Source organism: Xenopus laevis, chromosome 6L (genome assembly GCF_017654675.1).
Source record: "Xenopus laevis strain J_2021 chromosome 6L, Xenopus_laevis_v10.1, whole genome shotgun sequence".
NCBI classification, from domain to species: Eukaryota; Metazoa; Chordata; class Amphibia; order Anura; family Pipidae; genus Xenopus; species Xenopus laevis.
In genome coordinates this window covers 37,433,463-37,454,389 of record NC_054381.1, presented here as the reverse complement: position 1 = coordinate 37,454,389, position 20,927 = coordinate 37,433,463, and the positions used below count along the sequence as shown (strand labels likewise).

Sequence of the window (20,927 nt, the reverse complement as noted above, 5' to 3'; positions counted from 1 at the left end):
GATAGCAGCTGCAGTATTAGCTTGGTGTGACATCACTTCCTGCCTGAGTCTCTCCCTGTTCACTTATAGCTCTGGGCTCAGATTACAGTAGAGAAGCGAGGGGGGGGGGGAATAGGAGCAAACTGAGCATGCTCACGCCCGGGGCAAGGAGGTTTAAGCTGAAGACAGGAAGTCTGATACAGAAGCCCATGTGTACACAATAGAAGGAAAGAAATGTGATGTTTCTTTTGACAGAGGACTCAGAGCAGCACTACTTTGAGGGTTTACTGGTATATTTAGGGGGACCTTTCTGATAAAGCTTACTTAGTTTTAACCTTTCCTTCTTCTTTAAGGCTAATTGAAAAGTTGCTTAGAATTAGCCATTCTATAACATACTAAAAGTTAACTGAAAGGTAAACCCACCCCTTTAAATCACAGATAATGATTCCAGCCACCAGTAGCTAGTAAATTGAGTAGCTGATCAAATATAAGCAGTAAATGAAAATCTAAGGATAAATTCAGCCCGCTTTGCAGAATAACCTACGCTCTTGTTTTTTTCCTGGGCTTCAAAAAAAAAAACAGAAAAATGGCTATAGAGCAGGGGTGTCCAAACTACGGGCCACAATCCATTTTTAATTGGCCTGCAGCAAATTACTAAAAAATACCAGAATATGCTACAATGTGTCAGAATGGGCAGCAGGCGCAGTGCCCTTGTAGCGGAGCTCTCCTCCTAGCGCTGCCGCCGGATCCAATGGCACTTTCAAAATCGCCCCGCTATTCCAACTGGAGGTGGCGCAGTCCGCACTGCTGTCCCTTCAGCAACGCACAGTAGGCAGACATGGTTGTTGCAGGCAGCCAATAGGAGAGGCGTGTGCTGAGCTCAGTGATGGCAGTTGTTGCTGTGTCACAATTCTGCTGCTTCATTCTTGCTCCTCTCACGCTTTCTTGCAAACATTCACCCGCGCACATTCAACGCTTCTTTTTTATTGTACATTGATAGAAATCACTTCGATACCCCAGTGGCTTCACATTTCATTTTGCCTGGGATCCAGCAGCTTCATGAATATAAACGTAATGGTTGGAATCAAAGAATTTCGGGCTGAATGGTCGGCCCCAGCACATTTTCACTAAATCTGGCCCTCGTTCTAAAAAGTTTGGACCCCCCTGCTATAGGGTATAGAGAATGGAAAAGAGACGTATTGTAGATTTAAACACAAATGGGCTCTGGAACTTTTCCATTTCCTTTATTAAATGTAATCCCTTGTTTGTGTTGTTTGTGTTAAGTCATCCGGGTGTGCAACAGAACCAACTAACTATAACTAACACAGAAACAAAGCCGAGCAGCAGAATAAGAAGGGGACACAGGATGGAATAGAGAAGAAATAGCAGTTAGTGATTTCCTTATAATAAACAAGAGAACGTCGCTGCCAGTCACTGGAACTCCACAGTTAGTAATTGAGGTTTATCCAATGATTGTTCTTCTGTGCGGCTTTTGTTTGTTTGTTTTGCCGATGGGATTTTAGTCCAATCTACAAGTGAAAACTGCACGACGGACCTTTGATTTGTTCTTAGCAACAGAGCTTCTAATGCATCTGGGGGCTTACTAAAATAAAAGAAGCACATTTGAATTCCATTACGGACTCTTCCAATTATAATGTCATTTTTATACTAAACACTCCTTTTTCAGATTAGCAAACACTTTTAGTGGGTTAAAGGAAAACTATACCCCCAAAATGAACACTTAAAGGGCATGTAAAGTCTAAAATAGAATAAGGCTAGAAATGCTGTATTTTGTATACTAAACATAAACATGAACTTACTGCACCACAAGCCTAATCAAACAAATAATTTATGCTTTCAAAGTTGGCCACAGGGGGTCACCATCTTGTAACTTTGTTAAACATCTTTGCAAGACTAAGACTGTGCACATGCTCAGTGTGGTCTGGGCTGCTTAGGGATCGTCATAAACAAAGCTGCTTGAGTTCTGCATGGCTGGGAAGTAAGGCGGGGGCTCCCCCTGCTGTTCATAAGTATGATTGTTTCCCTGCTCAGCAGTTAGGGACCGTCTGACAATTCCTATCCACAGCAGTAAATGAAGGGAGAATTTCACTGCATACAGTCAGATTTCTTATAAAAACGGTACACATTTAATAAGGACATAGGTTTCTTTTTCATTAAAGTAAAAATGGGATTTTATTTTTTTGCCTTTACATGCCCTTTAAGAAACATAGTTTATATCATATTAAGTGGCATATTAAAGAATCTTACCAAACTGGAATATATATTTACATAAATATTGCCCTTTTACATCTCTTGCCTTGAACCACCATTTCGTGACTCTATCTGTGCTGCCTCAGAGATCACCTGACCAGAAATACTACAACACTAACTGTAACAGGAAGAAGTGAGGAAGCAAAAGGCAGAACTCTGTCTGTTAATTGGCTCATGTGACCTTACATGTATGGTTTGTTGGTATGTTTGTGAGTACAGTGAATCCTACGATCCCAGGGGGCGGCCCTTGTTTTTTAAAATGGCAATTTTCTTTTTATGATTACCCAATGGCACATACTACTAGTATAGTATATTATTATGAAAATGGTTTATTTACATGAAGCAGGATTTTACATATGAGCTGTTTTATGCAATATCTTTTTATAGAGACCTACATTGTTTGCGAGATATAGTTTTCCTTTAAAAGTAGGGATGCACTGAGCACCGAATCCACTATTTTGGATTCAGCCAAACCCCCTAATCCTTCATGAAACATTCGGCTGAATAACGAACCAAATCCTAATTTGCATATGCAAATTAGGGGTGGGAAGGGGAAAACATTTTTTACTTCCTTGTTTCGGGACAAAAAGTCACGCGATTTCCCTCCCCGCCCCTAATTTGCATATGCAGGTTCGTTTCGGCTGGGCAGAAGGATTCGAACGAATCCGAATCCTGCTGAAAAAGGCCGAATGCTGAACCGATTCCTGGATCCAGTGCATCCTTAGTTAAAAGGGGAAGTTCATATTAAAATGTAGTTTTATTATTAAGTTGCATTTGATCTTAATTTTTTGTTGGTTTTTTACACATTTTTGTTAATACTATCTATATACGTATATATAAGGGCTTAATTAGCCAAGCAATCAGGCAGCACATAGCAAGTCAGAACAGAAGATGAATAGTAGCGTAACAAGTAATAAAAGAATGGTAACATTAAAACCTTTACAAACTCTATTTTGTATGCCTGGGTCAGTGACCTTATTTTTTAAAATGGCAAATAAATACAAGGTTATAGACTTCGACTATTCGCCATCTAAAACCTGCCGAATTGCTGTTTTAGCCTATGGGGGACCTCCTAGAACCTTTTTGGAGTAATTTGGTGGACTTTGAAAAATCAAAGTTTTTTTTGGAAAATACTTTGATTCGAATTCGATCAAATAGGATCCGAATTCTAATCAAACGATCAAATACAGCCTATTAACCCGAAGTTAAAAAAATTTGATTTTTTAAATAAATTTTGGTTGGTCTTTTTTTAGTCGAAATTTCGAGATGATGGGAGTTTAAAAAAAAAACTCCCATCACCTCAAAATTCAACCCTTGATAAATCTGCTCCTAAGTTAGCTTTGAAGCTTTGAGGTTGAATGTTGATAAATACAAGGTTATACACTTTGGTAGTGATAATATAAATGCAAGTTATACACTAAATGGCAGTGTGTTGGGGGTTTCCATAAAGAGATAGTGACACAAGAAAAAAAACTTTAAAATTGTCATGGCAAGCCGTTTATAATTTTTCTAGAAAAGTACTTGCCTATTGCTTTTACATTACATTTAAAAGCGCTGGACATTTTTAATAAATGTATATTGGAAAGTTGATTAGAATTAGGTTTTCTTTTACTAGGCACATTTGACTTGGATTGACTTGCCCTTTAAAGAAGAGAAAATGTTTAATTGATTTTTCTAAATAAATATTACATTTGCACAATTATTATTCCATTCCCAAGATCACACTTTAGGTTCCCCCCAGACAAAAGGAACATTTATTGAGTGTCATTTCTGCTGGGGAGCCCTCACCTGTGTGTGAAACTGAAACATAAAGTCCTTCCATGTTTATTCATTTATAATACTAAAGAAATCCAATACGATTATCCTTATGACTTACCTATAAACCGAGCCTTGATTTCCTGCAAAGAAAAAGACTTAGTAAAACAGATCATATTTACTAAGACAGGGGCCAATGACTATAGTTGATATTAACATATATCTGGAATCCCCTAACATTTCAGCATGCTCAAAGACTCTAAAATATATATATGTGTCCTCATTACATGTCAACAGCAGAAATAGATGGTAACAAGGAAAAAAATGACAAATCCAATCTAAGGAGCATGTCTGTCAAGGGTCAAGGTCTTCAGATTGTGCTATTCAAGGAGACGTTGCATTACACTCCTCTAGATATAGAAAGAATGTGTTTAAAAAAAGATGTGTGTCCGTCTGATTTATTGAGATTCCTTCAAAACCCCTACTAGTCCCGCCCATCTGTTTCACTTCCTGCTGCCTCCTTTCCCTGGCTGTGCAGGGGAGCTGGCTGCACTCAGAACACTACACTGTAGGACAGGAACCAATCAGAAGCTAGGCAGACCTGATAGGAAACTGAAGCCTGTCTTTACTTGTTTGACTGCAGGGCTGTGATTGGCTGTCCCCCTCCTACTGTGCTTCATTTGAAACACGGACAGGGACCAGTGAGGATCCATAAGGAGCTCCTATAAAAGGGACCATTGGAGGTCAATTATGTTATATGTCTCCTTTAAAGCTAATGTGATGTAATCAGCATTTTTGTGATTCGAATTTTCATTATCTCGATATTGCAGGTTTTGACATTGAAGATATAACAAACTCAAATGCAAGTTTCATCTCTCCAGCTCAGATAATTTAGGGGCCAATTCACCAAGCTCGAGTGAAGGATTCGAAGTAAAAAAAACTTTGAATTTCGAAGTGTTTTTTGGGCTACTTCGACCATCGAATGGGCTACTTCGACCTTCGAATCGAATGATTCGAACTAAAAATCGTTCGACTATTCGATAGTCGAAGTACTGTCTCTTTAAGAAAAAACTTCGACCCCCTAGTTCGCCATCTAAAACCTACCGAACCCAATGTTAGCCTATGGGGAAGGTCCCCATAGGCTTTCCTAAGTTTTTATGGTCGAAGGATAAGCCTTCGATCGTTGGATTAAAATCCTTCGAATCGAACGATTCAAAGGATTTAATCGTTCGATTGAAGGATTATTCCTTCGATAGTTCGATCGAACTATTTGCGCTAAAATCCTTGAACTTCGATATTCGAAGTCGAAGGATTTTAATTCCCAGTCGAATATCGAGGGTTAATTAACCCCCGATATTCGACCCATGATGAATTTGCCCCTTAATGTTATGATATACATAATCTATCTTTTTAAATGAAAACATAAATATTCAGGTTCTCACCTTGAATGCTGGGTTTCAAGAAAATCGCTGGGAATGTTTGAGTTTAATTTCTTCCAGCTCATTCAAGATTAAGCCATTTGAGATATTTACAGGTATGGAACCCATTATCCAGAGATCTCCAAATTACAATTTGTTTTCCAATTTCAATTTGTTTTTTAAACTGATTTCCATTTTCTCTGTAATAATAAAACAGTATCTTGTACTTGATCCCAACTAAGATATAATGAATCCTTATTGGAAACAGAACCAGCCTATTGGATTTATTTAAATTTTACATGATTTTCTAGTAGACTTAAGGTATGAAAATCCAAATTACAGAAAGATCCGTTGTTTGGTACCCAAGGTCTCGAGAATTCTGGATAACAGGTCCCATACCTGCATCATTCTAGCCGTTATGTGAGATAATTCACGACTAGAAGATTTTTCGGACTTAAGGGTTAAGGGTTAAAGGTGTTGTTCACATTTAAATTAACTTTTAGGGGGTTATTTACTAAATCCCGAATGCAAAAATCACACAAAATTGGGGATTTTTTTTTTTTTAATAAAATCGGACTTTTAAAAAATCACAAATTTTTCGGAATTTATTAAACCCAGAGGATGGCCTGAATAGAACAATGAAACTACAACAAAGAAAAAATGAAGGCATATTGAAAAGTTGCTTAGAATAAGCCATTCTATAACATATTAAAAGTTAACGGAAAGCTGAACTTCCCCTTTAACAAAAAAGGACAGAGAAGAGAGAGCGACACAGACAAAGTACAAAACAAATGGCTCGGCTATAAAACCTAAAGGAATTGTTTATTCAGAGAGAAGTGGCTGGGATTTTATTTCTATTTAGAAGAGATTAGCACCATGATTGTATAGTTGAAACAAGGAGGTAATTGGAAATCGAGAAGTATTTTTTATACTTTTATAAACCTTTTGTTTACACTTTTGCAGAGCGTTTGACGCAAGGGCAATGAAGTGTATGTAACTTGTATATATGGGCAGCATGAGATAATGTGTTTATACTGCAAATCTCTCGGCAAATCAAGATGATTTCGTAATGGCAGATGTGTTCACTTCATGCAGCTCTATTACATTAATTGAGATTGTGCAACACACATCATTATTCCATCATTGTATTCTGCTGCTTGGCCAATTATCTATTCCTTAAGGCCCCCATACACGGGCCGATAAAAGACAGACCAAGTCGGCAGTTTATTGGCCCGTGTGTGGGGCCCTCCGACGGGCTTTCCCAATTGAAAGTCAGCCAGATCTTGATCAGTTCAGGTTAAAAAATCCCACCAGATTGCAGCCGTATATATGCACAAGGTCGGACTGGGCCGGCGGGCCCCCAGGAAAAAACCCGGTAGGCCCCACCGGCCCAGACTCTCACTGCTGTTTTGCACCTTCCTGTCCTCCTCCCCCCATCACATGAGGATATAACACGAATTGAAAAAGGTATGCGCTGGCGGGGGGAGGGGGACAGAGTGCTCAGGGATCTGTGGCAGGGCTCATCAGGTGGCAGAGGGGGAATCCGGGGGCCTTGTGAGTGACTCGCTCTCTGCTGACAGAGCTTACTCCTTCCTGACGTCCCCCCCGCCACATGAGTAAGTAACGCGCATTGAAGAATGTACAGTATGCGCTGGCGGGGGGAAGGGGCACAGAGTGCTCGGGGATTTGTGGCGGGGCCCATGCAGGTGGCAGACGGGGAGCAGTGCAGGCGATGGAGCGGGGGTAGGGAAGCGTGCAGGTGAGGGGGTCGGAGGCATATGCTAGTGGTGTAGGGCCCGAGGGGGTGCGGGCCCCTGAAGTGGCAGTCCAGGAGGGCCCAGACCCCCCCAGTCCGACGCTGTCTATGAGGTCCCGCGATCTGACCACCCATATCGTTGGGCCCTAGGGCACACGAACGGAACAGCCCGATATCGCCCACTTCAATCTAGGCATATTGGGGAGAAATCCGCTTGTTTGCCAACATCAACAAATGAGTGGATCTCTACGTCTATGGCCAACTTTAGTCTTGTATTTGCATTATTTTCACAGAGATAAAGCTCCAGGTTTTGTTTGGCCTCTAGTTTTGCTTTTTGAACTGCAATCTAGGGAATGTCTGAAACTAATCACACAGGGCAATATCTGTAGGGTTCATACCTCGAATCCCCTACCCCTTGTGCTGCGGCGTAAAAACCCATAATCCTTGTGGATTATACAGAAAGGCAGTCTACAGTTCAATCTGCTCTATACTTAGTAGAATAGGGTGATATAGTTAGGAAGTCTATAAGCCCTTTGTCAAGTTTAAGCAGCTCTTTTCTTCATTTTTTTGGGGGGGGGGATTAATGGTACCCTCTCCCCCTATAAATAAAAATATAAAACCTGTTTTCCTAGTAAATAGACACTACTAGAGGATAACTGTTACCCCTTTGTCACAAAGTACTGGCTCAAAGATGATACCCGGTACCTAACTCAATGATAATGCACCCATTAATTGTATATGTATCTGTCTATCATGTTAGGGTTCCTTATGTGCAGTAATCTTTAACCCTTTTCCCTCAGTTACCTCTAAACCAAAAAAATAATCTCTTTCAATATAACTCCTCTGGCTACCGAGGGAAAAGGAAACTAAATGGAGTAAACTCTGGGTATGCAGTAACAAAACTACTTTTTTAAAAGAGAATCGACAGGTGAATCTGACCCATTTTGCTTTGGCCCAAAATTCGCTGAAACGGTGAAAATTTGTCGATATGCATTGAAGTATCATTTCACTCATCACTAGTTAATAATCAGAACTGGGGGGGTTAGGCACACAGTGCTGATTATTATCACTTAAACAGCAGCCTGGGCCAGTACTCCTGTTGGTAGAATACTGCACCAGACTGGAGTAGATCTCGGCGAGCTCCACAGAGTGATCTTCTTTTTGCTTCTTAGCAGGTGAACATACGTAGTAGAGTGAAAACAAAAAGCCATATTTTTTACTTCACTTTGTATGTACTGGCCTGGGGCAACAGAAGAAAATAAAAGTGGAAGAAGATTGTGTTGTGGAGCCCAGGGTACAGAAGTACCCTGGGCTTGTTGTCTGGGGTATCAAGTAAGATAATCTAATCACTTTGGGTGCTTGAAATTTTGCACCCCTCCAGTGGTTTTGACTTTCCTTCTCCTTTAAAATAATGCTAAAAGCACAATGTAGATGGAAATAGATTTATATATAATCTATATATTATGAAGGCTTAATAAGCCCTCACCCATTAGCATGTAGTGCATGTCTGGCAGCAGCTGGCATATGAACACTAGATTTATTGAATAATTACACACCTGAGCTTTGTGCTGATTTCCGAAGAGACGATTTGGATGCACTTTTCATAGCAAGTACCGAGTCTGTTCTTCTACCAAATCCTAATGACTGTATAACTGCTGTTCTTTCGGGATTAAATATTTTAAATGCATTGTCTCTTTCCTTTTGTACAACTTCTACAAGAAAAAAAAAGGTTTGTGTGGGACTGGAAGCAATACTGAACAGTGTTAACTTTAGTTACTTTAGCTTCGGTAACAAAATGATAATGCGAGGGAAATGAACTGAGAGAGCCAAGCTGAACAGGTCAACGATCTATTCATTGACAACTTGTAGATATTGCCCTGGCTGAAATTCAATCTAATCGTTAGCAATGCTAATCACTGTGAAATTATGCTGCTAGGACATTTAATTTCAAAACACATTCACAATTAGCCTTTTTAATCTGACTATATCAAAAAAAGAAATGTAACATTAAGTGAAATACACCATTAATTATCCACACTTTAATATTTTCTTTAAAAAAAATCACTAAGTTTTTTGGATAAAAACGTGTCTTAACATTGCGCAGACATTTCACTTAGGGGCAGATTTATCAAAATCCGATTTTGAAAAAAAAAAAAAACCGTGGAAAAACTCATGCAACTTTTTTCTTGAATGCTATCTTATTTAAGAAAAAAAATGTGACAAAATATTCCTCTGCATGTTTTTTTTTCTCTGGGAAAATAAGTTGTGTGCTAGTGAGAATCTCCATGTCCCATTCATTTTCAATGAGGCTGAAAATAATAAACTGGGAATATTAATACAGTAAATAAATAAGACTGATTTCTATTAGGGATGCACCAAATCCAGGATTCGGATCGGGATTCAGCCTTTTTCAGCAGGATTCGACCAAATCCTTCTGCCCAGCCAAACCGAATCCTAATTTGTATATGCAAATTAGGGTCTGGGAGGGAAATCGCATGACTTTTGTCAAAAAACAAGGAAGTAAAAAATGTTTTCCCCTTCCCACTCCAAATTTGCATATGCAAATTAGGAATCGGTTCAGTATTCAGCGGAATCTTTTGCGAAGGATTAGGGGGTTTGGTCGAATCCAAAATAGTAGTGCATCCCTAATTTGTATACAACATCACTGCTTTTACTTGCCGAGTTTTTTCTGGCGACTTTTCGTGGTTTTATTCTTTAATAAATGGCGACTACTCAAGGTTATAACGAATATTCTTGAGTATATTTGTTTTTTCACTTGATTTTTGATGAATCAGTCCCTAAGTTAAACATTCTTCCAGCTTCCCAGGTGTCCCATGCTCAGATTCTTGTCCGTGCACACGGCAATTGTGTTTTTGGCAACAGTTTTTGAGTGATAAATTTGGGAACCCTCAAAGGCTTGTTTCCTCCCCCTCCAAGTATACTGTATATGCAGAGCCCTTAATTTCTCTTCTCCTCACTACATATTTCCATTTCTCTCTCCGAGCCACTGCCTAGTCACATCACCAACTATTGATTATTGATTAAGCTTTTCTCTGTTGCTGCTTTGTATCTGTGGAATGTCATCCCTTAATTCCTCCATAGGCAACCTCCCGTAGTAAATCAAAAATAGGAAGAGACCCACTATTAGTGAGGCAGCAGCCCAAATAATATTTAAAATTAAAAAATCATTATTAGGAAATGCATTACATTTTTTAATTTTAAATATTATTTTGGCTACTGCTTCACTAATAGTGGGTCTCTTCCCATTTTTGATTTTTGATTTAGATAACTCAATAGATAACCTCTTGGACTGGGGGTTTTCTGGGATGAGACCACTGTGTATATTTTTCTAATATAAATTGGACTTATTATCTTCCTGTTTTAAGAGTAGAACTACACAACACACAAAATTATACAATCACCCATAGTCTCTTAAAATACTCTCCCTTGCAATGGCATAACATCTGATTTAGTTGGCACCACAATGGGTTCCAACACTCCAAATGTAAAATGTAGGCAAAATTCATCTTACTGAAATGACTCCATAGACAAGGAACGTTGTAGTGTCTGAAGAATAAAAAGGCAAAGGTCCATAAATGGCACAGTCCAAGCCCTGATCTTTAAACGGTGGCACTGTTTGAAAAGTGACGCAATAATCTTCTGTATGACATCTCAGCCCCCTCCCCTATTTTTAGGAAGCTTGGCTTACAGGCCTGCAGATTCTGGCAAATGCCAGAAGGGCTGCTCTAAGATGCAATAGACTATTTTCTGGGCTGGTGGGGAAGGGGGTGCTGTTTGGGCCTCAATGTTCTTGAAATAGCAGGGCCTATTTTGAATCTCAGTTCAGACCTGCTGTTTTTTTATTGTCATGTATAAATTCTCAAGTCTTACTTGACATGGCTTGAATGGAGCAAGAGTGGTCAGGGAATAATCGGCATGGCCAAATCCTCCTGAAATTCTGTTTGGTGGAGTTGCATTTCAGCACAAACCTGAACATGTGATGTTAGGTATCCCAAAACCCAGAACAAACCCCAAGGTCCTGGTCCTGGCTCACTGTTCTGCCTATCACAATCACCTCTTCGGGAGGAGGCTTCCGCTACTCGGATGCCGCCAAGTCTTAATGTGAGAGGACCTTGGAGAGAGTTCTGGGCAAGCAAGGGAAACATACGTAGGAGTGTGGATAGGAGTGTGGTCAGGGACATGCCGAGTCGATACCAGATCAGGAAGTGGAGTACAAAGTCGAGAGGCAGGAGCGTAGTCAAGGCCACAGGCCAGGTTGGTACACAATAAAGCAGTTATATAGACAGAATCCAAGTGAATGGTCAACGAACAGGCAAGAGTCAGGATGGGTAGCAGACAAGGCTTGGTCAGGGTCATGCAGGGTCAGGAACTGAACAAAATCACAAAGAATCCCACCCAGTAACTATATGAATAACCTACGTTGGGCAATGAACATTAACGTTTGAGCCCTTTAAATATTAGAATTTCGGGCAGGTTCTCGATGACGGCACATGAAGTGGCGCTTAAATCTGGAAGTGACAAAGGACGTGCACCATTACTATTAGGACGCGAGGAAGTGCGCATCGGCGCTCAGGGAAGAGAAAGAATGAGGCAGGCGTCCCCATTGCACCCCCGCCACCACCACCAGATTAATTCCTTACAGAACATCATAGAGCAAATTTGGCTGGATTAAAGGTTAGACATCCCCCACTGAAATAGATCTCTAAGCATTTCCTAGGGCCGGTGTACCGACCTGTGGAAAACCTGTCCTGCACCACCATTCTTACCCTGAAATCTTCAGCCCTTTGACTATTGGCAAGTAAAACTTGTGTGGCTTTTACTTGGGCATGTTTCATTCAGTGCTATAAACGTCTGTATTCAAGTTCAGAACTGAGAACATTTATACATATTTTGGTCACTGGAAAATTCTCCCTGGTGGTATTGTTTGCTTGATGAGACAGATGTAAATATCATGCTACACAAGTTTAAACAACACAAACCAGAACACGCAGACAGACCATATCATTTTGCCATTCTAATTTTACTAATCAGTCTTAATTTGTAGCTGTTCTGTATCACATTTCAGAATGCAGAAATAAAGGCAATAAAAGTGAAATCTGGTTTTGGTTTGGGAAGCACATAGGTTTTTCTTACATGGAACAAACAATTTAAGTTAATCTAGTTTTGTTTTCAACAAATTTTGTGATCCACTTACTTTGGCGGTCAAGGCGTTGAACGGAAGGAATGCAATGGATTATGTATGAACGATAACTTGATTCTTGAGCCAGTGGGTTATTAATTAAGCCTGCATGAAAATGAGATATTTGAAATAAAGGGGCTGCACCAAAATTTGGTATTTTAAAAGGGTTAAGCAACTGTGAGCTTCTGTCATACACAGCAGCAGACCAACATTTGCTCTAAAAATGTCAATGTTGTCTTATTGTCCTCTGCTGGAAAAACAGGGGCAGGTGTTGGTTAGCAACATCACCATTCATTTAGATACTAAGGGGCAGATTCACTAACAGGTGAATTTTCTCCCAGCGTCAGCTTCGCACCCCTCGCACCACTTCGCCAGGCGCAAATGCGCTACAAATATGCTAATTCACTAAAATGCTAAGTTTCGTCCCGGGTGTCGAACGCTGGCGACTTTTTACTAGTGTTACTTCATAGTGAAGATGCGCTAGCGTTCAGTTGTGCCTACTGAAAATTTGCTAGTGATCTTGCTCTTAGGTCAGTTTGCATATGGTGGGAAATTTAAAGTTCTATGGACGTCATTATTATAAATGTTGGTGCAAATGCTTGAAGTTACCACTTTTTATTACACATGTCCAGGAAACCTTAATAAAGACAAGAGAGTTAATATAATGCCCTACACATGAGCCCACTGTATAGTTAATGTTCTATATGTTAGAAAATGTATGGGGGAAACTGGTTACCCAAAAAAGTGTAAAGGTGGCCATACACAGAGAGATCCGCTCATTTGGCGATGTCGCCAAACGAGCGGATTTCTCTCCGATATGCCCACCTTGAGGTGGGCAATATCGGGCTGATCCGATCGTGAGCCCTAGTGCCCAACGATCGGATCCTAAGGCATGGGAAACGGGGGTCGGATCACGGGACCGCATCAACGAACAGATGCAGCCGCGATCCGACGGGATTTTTTGTCCCATCCGATCGAGATCTGGCCGACTTTCGGCCAGATCTCGATCGGGGAAGCCTGTCGGGGGGCCCCATACACGGGCCAATAAGCTGACGACTTGGTCTGTCGGCAGCTTTTATCGGCCCGTGTATAGCCACCTTAATTTAGGACTTTGCAGGCAATCCTGCTTAAAAAAAGGAAAAGTCCTCAGCGTTTTTTTTGAACTTTAAAGCATTTTCGGCACACAGGATATGATGTTAGTGACAGAGTCACAGAAGATTGAGGAAGATCTAGCTTCTTTTTAGCACTTCGTCTGGTCTGAGGTGGTGATGTTCAGTAAAATCCACACTTTAGTGAATTTGCAGAGTAACGAACGCTCTACAGAGCGAAAAGTTGCCTGGCGACAGAGTGCGAATGAACACTAGCGATGATCCCGTTCGCTAGCAAATTGGCGCCTGCACCTGTTAGTGAATTGGCTATGTCTCTGCGGGTGGCAACGCTGGCGAAAAGTCGATAGCGTTAGCCACTGCACCCTTTAGTGAATCTGCCCCCATGTCTGGAGGGAAATATCTCTGGCCCCCATGTGGTCATGTGATTGTTACATTTGCCAGATTTGGTTCACTACTTGTCATGTTGGTTAAGCTAATTAATATTTTACACTATTATATTACTACAAGCTGCTTTATAAAAACAGGGAATCTTAAATGGGCTACAGCAGTGTAGTCCTAAGGGTCTGGCCACACGGGCAGATTCAGGGAGATTAGTCACCAGGCGACAAATCTCCTTTTCTTAGCGGCAACTAATCTCCCTGATCTGCCTTCCCCTGCCTTCTGCCGGCTAAAATTTAAATCGCCTGGGGGCAGGCACACAGAACACTTTGTTTTCCGAAGTCGCCCATAATTGCTTCACGAGGAAACTTCGGGTGACTTCAGAAAACGAAGAGCTCCATGTGCCTGCCCCCAGGCAATTTACATTTTAGACAGTGGAAGGCAGGGAAAGGCAGATCGGGGAGATTAGTCGCCGCAAAGAAGAGGAGATTTGTCGCCTGGCGACTAATCTCCCCGAATCTGCCCGTGTGGCCAGACCCCAAATGTGTTTTTTGAACTGAACTTTGATGGCATGACTCTTATGAGATCAAGTCCAGGTTTTTCACAACAGAACCTCCACTCTTTTGTCACTGCACTATAGAGGGTTAATTGGAAAACCGATAGCTGTGATATCAAGTGACACCTTTGTGTAGGTTTAAGGATGCATATCACCCTAAAATGTCAGCTTGCCTACCTAAGAGAAAAGTAAGAGGGACTCAAACATATATTTAAGTCCACTTTCAAATCCAACGCATTTGAGGGTTGCAGGCATTGAATGCTTTGCTCTAACCACGAACCATCTATCACTAACCCTCTGTAAAAAATGATGAACCCCTCATCTAATGCCTAATTATCATCAGCCTGGACTCAAAGCACCTCAAACAAATCAGGTATACTTTATTATTATTAATAGAATACCTATGTCTCAATTGTGAACCCAAAAGTCACATATATTTAAATGACTGCACTTTGCACTATGATGTAACAGTTGGATAATAATTATATAAATGGCTGATTACTTAAAACCTGCAGATTAGTCATTCCTTTCAGCTCTGTTGCAGTTGCCTGCAGGTTAGCAAGTCGGTTATTGTTCAGCAGCAGTGTATGTAATGAGGTTAAATGCTTCAGACAGCCTAGAAAGCAGTAAAGCAAAACATTATTTAAAGGCGAAGGAAATATACAGAGTCAATTTATTGTGACTAGATTAACCACAATAGTGCAAGCTATAACACTATATTTATTCTGTAGAATGTTTTTACCATACCTGAGTAAACAGCTCTAGAAGCTCTCTCTGTTAGCAGCTAGCCTATTAGCTTGTGGTGACATCACTTTCCGCCTGAGTCTCTAGCTCTAGGCTTAGATTAGAGGAGGGAGGGGTGGGGGGGGGGGACAGGGGCAAACTGAGCATGCTCAAGCCCTAGCCTTGGAGGTTTTAAGATGAAAGAAGAAAATCTGATACAGAAGCCCATGTGTACACAATAGAAGGAAAGAAATGCAGTGTTTCTTTTGACAGAGGACTCAAAGCAGCATTACTTTGAGGGCTTACTGGTATATTTATATAGACCTTTCTGATAAAGCTTACTTAGTTTTAAACTTTCCTTCTCCATTAATGTAAAAAATGTAATCTGTGATTAGTGCCATGACATACTGTATATCATGAACGTTTTTACCATCATATCAGTAAATAAAACCGTGCATAATATATCCCCACCGCCTATGTGACATCATCACTTTAACATCAGCGGTACGTTAATGAGGAGCAACCTACAGACAAACTTGCCAAGTGATTAAACCAGTACCTGTAATATCACAGATTTCATTGTTGTTTAAGTATAACTCGGAGAGTCGCCAGTTATTGGCTAAACATGTAATCCTTGTGATCTGTCAAAATAACAAAAAACAAAGATGGCTGCTAAACTCACATGACTATTTATGTTATTTAACTTAAAATCACAGTATATGAACTCACATGTAAACTGTCATCAAGTTTCAGTGTCCTTTTATACTCCCCCCCCCCCCGGTGCAGTCTGTGTTACAAAATGTTCTACTGTGGGATGATACATTAAATAGCCATTGGTATAAAGTGGTATACCTGGCCAGAAGGTGCCCAGACAAATTCCTAGTCATAAGGAGCCCTTAGCACTCTCGTTATAGGCCAAATGAGAGATAATTACTGGACACTCACCCTCTATACCTTCAATCTGCAGCACCTACCTAAATGCATGTATGTAGCACAGGGCTGCCATCAGAAATCATGGGGCCCCGTACAGCAAAATTTTCTGGGCCCCCCGGTCCCCGCCCACCCCCAAGGCCCACCGCAGATCCCGCCCACACCACAGTAAAATGTCCACAAAGACACAACTGCTTAAAATGGTAAACCCCCCACTCACAAAAAAAAGCCATTGGTGGTCAGGGCCCCCTTATAATTTAAAAAACAAAAAAAATTGGCGACAGGTGTCCCACATAAAAGTTTTTTAAAAAAAACATTAGTGGTCAGGGCCCCCCCATAAGTTAAAAAAAAAACTACTGGCACCAGGGGCCCCATAAATGTTTTTTAAAAAAGCATTGGTGGTCAGGCCCCCCTATAAGTTAAAAAAAAAAACTATTTGCACCAGGGGCCCCATAAATGTTTTATAAAAAAGCATTGGTGGTCAGGACCCCCCCATAAGTTAAAAAAAAAAACTATTGGCACCAGGGGCCCCGTAAATGTTTTCTAAAAAAACATTGGTGGTCAGGGCCCCCCCATAAGTTAAAAAAAACTATCAGTGCCAGGGCCCCCCTACAAAAAAAATCATTGTATAAGTGGGCATTGCACACACTGTATATAACAGGATCCAGGTTTCTACTGATACCAGCACTAGGCAAACTCTGTACACAGGGTCTGTGGTAGTTAAATATATCACACTACAAAGAGTCATAGTTAGGCAAATATTAAGCACAACATACACATAACTGCTTTGTCTCCCTCATGTTCTGTTTCTCTGCAAGCTCCAGGATGCTGCCACTCAACTCTCTCTGTGTCATAAAGAAAAGAGCCCAAAGAGGAACCGTGTGCTTACAGGGGCGGGACATAAGGAAGGGAGACGCTGTCATTGGCTGAAAAGCACTGGGGCAGGGCGAGATTGCAGAGTTAGGGATCGTCTGCAAATTTCATACTGCTGATGAAAACTTCAGTTGTGCATTGTGTCACAGCTTGAAATTGAGTTTACTGATAGTGGAACTTGCAGATAATCCCTAACTTTGCACTTCTCCACATCCAATTTTCGGCGCGACTTCGGGTCTTCAGCACAGCCGGGCCCCCCTTTAGCCCCGGGCCCGGTACAGGTGTACCCCCTGTACCCCCCTGATGGCGGCCCTGATGTAGCATGTATGCTTGTCTCGTAATTGGAAGACAATTCTCTACACTGTTTCTCTTCTGTACTATTTCAGATCTTTTTTAGTTTTCAATAATAAAACTGTACTCCACTATAGGGGGTTATTTATCAAAGGATGCATTTTAGAGTTTAAAATGCAACCTTCGATACTAGATAATTTTTGAACTAGAACATCATGAAGGCTATTAACATCTTCAAATGGATCAAGGGGCCATTGCCATTGACTCCAACATGACCTCAACGGGTTTTAGCTGGTGTATTTTCAGATTCTAACTATTTCCAGAGTAGGGGTATAATATATCTTGAAAAATTCAAGTTTTTTATTTAACCTCAAAAAAATTTTTCATAGAAAACACAAATAAATCTGCCCCATAGTATTTAAACCTGTAGGTATGATGCTTTCCTGCCTACTGCATTTATCAGTACAGTCCAGATCCTTGCTGCCATTTCAAACCTCAACTTCCATAAAGGGAAATAGTCCAAAACAGCTAGCATAAACAGTTCAATGTTCAATGTTTTACCTTATTATGATTGAGCCACAAGAACTTTAGCATCCGAAACCTGGATAAATCTGTTACCTCCTTTAACCCACTGTGAAAAGAAGAAAAAAATATGTAAATATTTAAGTTCTATTTTCTTGCCAGATAAGCTCTGCCTCTGAATTCAGACACAAGTGTCTAGTTGTGGGCTAAGGGTAGGCCCCCAAGGCAAATCCCCCAAACCCCCATATGCACTAAGAACTTGACAATTTTTTTGCAAATAACCAACACCCAACATTTTCCACAACTTTCAGAAACATGAAAGAAAACAGTAAAGAAAAAGAAAAAATCAATTTTTTTTGTATACTCCTGTACCTTTATCCTCATATACATCGTCTATACTTGTGTGAATATGTCTGGAATGTATTGAATTGCTAACTCTGTTTGCATGTATTTACTTTGTAGGGATGTTGTACTACAACCAGGCTAGCAGAATCTAAGGGGGGGGGGGGTTATTAAAGAGATAGAGAGAGCTGCTAGAGCTCTTTACTCAGATATGGAAAAGGATTCTACAGAATAAATACAGTGTTATAGCTTGCACTATTGTGGCTAATCTATTGGCAATAAACTGCTTTGTTAGCTTTCCTTTTCCTTTAAGGGCAGATTTATCAAATTATGAAATTAGAGCTCACCACAGTAAAAATTTGCCCCACATAAAATGTATCCCTAAATGTAATAAAAAAGTACTTACGTTCTACCAAGATATAGCTCAGACACATCCAAGTCTCTCTTGTAGCCACACTTGTGCAGTTGTTCCTCAATTATCTGAAACAACAGATTGTTTATCTGAAAACCACTCATAAACATTTGAATGTTTTCCTAAAACTGCATCAGTACATTCTACCTATTATAAAAGAGCTTGATACAATACCCAAAGATGTTAAAAGCAAAATGAAGCATCATTTACTATTAAATGTAGGCTCCTTATACTGGAATGCTTGGAATTTGGGGTTTTTGTATAATGGATATTTCCATAATTTAGATCACCATACCTTAGAGATACTGACACCAGAAAATAAACTTTTTTAATATCTATCATAACATTATCTTTGAATGGTATTTATAATTTTGCCATAAAAGTATCTGCCTGATGCTTTTACATTACCTCTCTTATCCCCTTTTTTCCCTATGAGGGGGCTGCCATATTTGTGCAGCAGTAGCCTGTTAGCATTAGAAACTCTAACTGACAGGTTAAGAAGGGACAGTCAGGTTTAAGAACTTCAAGTAACAATTACTTACAAAAGCAGAACTATCAGCGAAAAACGATCAACATGACCTATAGGTAATTTTTCATGTAGATTCATATTTTGAAATTAGATTTTTAGTGTCAGTATCACTTTAAGTCTGATAAAAATCATAAAATAAACTGAATAGGATTGTTTTGCCTCCAATGTGGATTCATGCAGCTTAGTTGGGACAAATACAAGGTACTGTTGTATTATTACAGAGAAAATGGGAAATAACTATTAAAAAACAGAATTATTTGATTAAAATGGGCCTGTAGGAGATGGCCTTCCCGTAATTTGGAGCTTCTGAATAACAGGTTTCCAATACCTGTATTATACATTTGTCAAAGCCAAAGATGATGTTACTTTACTAAAGCCAGACAATGGTGGTAATGTCTGTGTTGAGGAATATAAACACTACAGGAAGATGAAGAATACTATTAAATAAATACTGTTCAAAATCATGTAATGTTCTTCTGTTGTAATACAAATCTCATTTTATCGTTCTCATTTTTCTGCTGTTTTGGAAAAAAGTGGAAGTTTCTATTGTTTAATTATTTACAAGTTGTTTACTCTAAATTTTTACTTGTCAAATACCCCCTTCACTTTTCTTTTTTCTTGTTTCGTTTTTGTTACACTAATCATTTTCAAGTGGTAAGAATAAAACACCTTCACCGTAGGCACTTTATTGCTTAAATATCTTTATACCACATTGTTATTTCTTTATTTGAAAAGGGTTGCCCTGTAACATTTTTACTTGCTGACACGGTACAACAATTTTACCTGCAATATCTCATTGAATAACATCAAAATCATTTTCAGAGCCTGCTGCCTGTGAAAACTCCAGTAGTCCTTGGTCAATATCTCCCCAACAAAACATACTATTTGAAAGGAAAACAAGTCCTACATTTCATAAGCACAATCATTAACACCTTTATTAGGCATAAAACATGCAAACGCATGCACTTTTATCATTTAGTCCCTGGCATGTAGTACTTGGAGGGCTATTGGATAATCATACACTGAATAGACTATGCCACAAAGGTGGCAGAACTTGGGGGGGGGGGAATAATACAGAATTCATTGGCATTGTGTTCATTGGTTGGAAAAGTGAGCTAAACTAAATTATCTGCTTCCAGGGATGAACCAAATCCTGAATTAGCTTTGGGATTGGGTTGAACCCAAACCTTTTTTTGCAGCATTTAGATTTGGCCAAATCCTTGATCCCGGTCAACCTAAAACAAACTCTAATGGGGTTATTTATCAAAGGTCAAATTTTAGAAGTTTGTTACCATTTTTATACCTCGAAAGAACTATCATTCAAGGTATAAAACTCAAAAAATTGATGTTTGACTCTAAAACAACCTCGAAAACTCGAATTTTTTGTGGAACACACAACTCGAACCTTAATTAATCTGCCTCTACATATCACATGACTACAGTTTTCAGAAGAATGCTAAAATGCTGCATTTGGCGAGCTCCTGCTTTATTTTACTCTCAATCTCTAACATGAAGTAGTGAGCCAAGTATACATTGCTTTATTTGCTGCTCTGAATACTCGTCAATAAACATGGGCAGATAGAAAAGGTACGATCACTTTTATACATATTGTTCACAAAATCTGCCAGCAATTGCACCGAGTACCATCTCCCCTAGCCTGCCTGTTAATACTGATTATGTCTTGTATGTAGACACACTGATTTAGAAGAGAACTAAGCGCAGAGTCCTAATAGAGAAGCCAAAACACACTTACTGTGGCCGCCATCTTAGCATCACCCGTTGCCAGGGGACAGCGAAACGCCACGCCTCATCTTACTCAGTCATCCTATCGGAGCTGATCTTTGCCAAAGCCAATCGTTAAGCTGCTTTCCTCAGGATGTTTA

At 40.0% G+C, this 20,927-nt stretch overlaps 1 protein-coding gene across 6 annotated transcripts; it reads right to left on the bottom strand.

Moving 5' to 3' along the window:
- Window positions 1–1,207: 1,207 nt before the first annotated feature.
- Window positions 1,208–20,926, bottom strand: LOC108718856 (leucine-rich repeat-containing protein 72). Of its 6 annotated transcripts, XM_018267349.2 has the most exons (10): window positions 20,798–20,864; window positions 19,828–19,925; window positions 18,510–18,583; window positions 17,801–17,870; window positions 15,705–15,786; window positions 14,925–15,038; window positions 12,395–12,484; window positions 8,736–8,891; window positions 4,127–4,148; window positions 1,208–1,582 (listed from the first exon to the last, which is right to left on the bottom strand). In XM_018267349.2, exons 2-10 carry the CDS (start codon window positions 19,858–19,860, stop codon window positions 1,411–1,413), a joined length of 813 nt encoding a protein of 270 aa, XP_018122838.1. In that variant the 5' UTR covers window positions 19,861–19,925; window positions 20,798–20,864; the 3' UTR covers window positions 1,208–1,410. The 6 variants fall into 6 exon arrangements, with proteins under 6 accessions (XP_018122838.1, XP_018122839.1, XP_018122841.1 ...); XM_018267350.2 differs by lacking the exon at window positions 19,828–19,925 and having other exon boundaries at window positions 20,798–20,926; XM_018267352.2 differs by lacking the exon at window positions 8,736–8,891 and having other exon boundaries at window positions 20,798–20,871.
- Between the last annotated feature and the right edge of the window lies 1 nt (window position 20,927).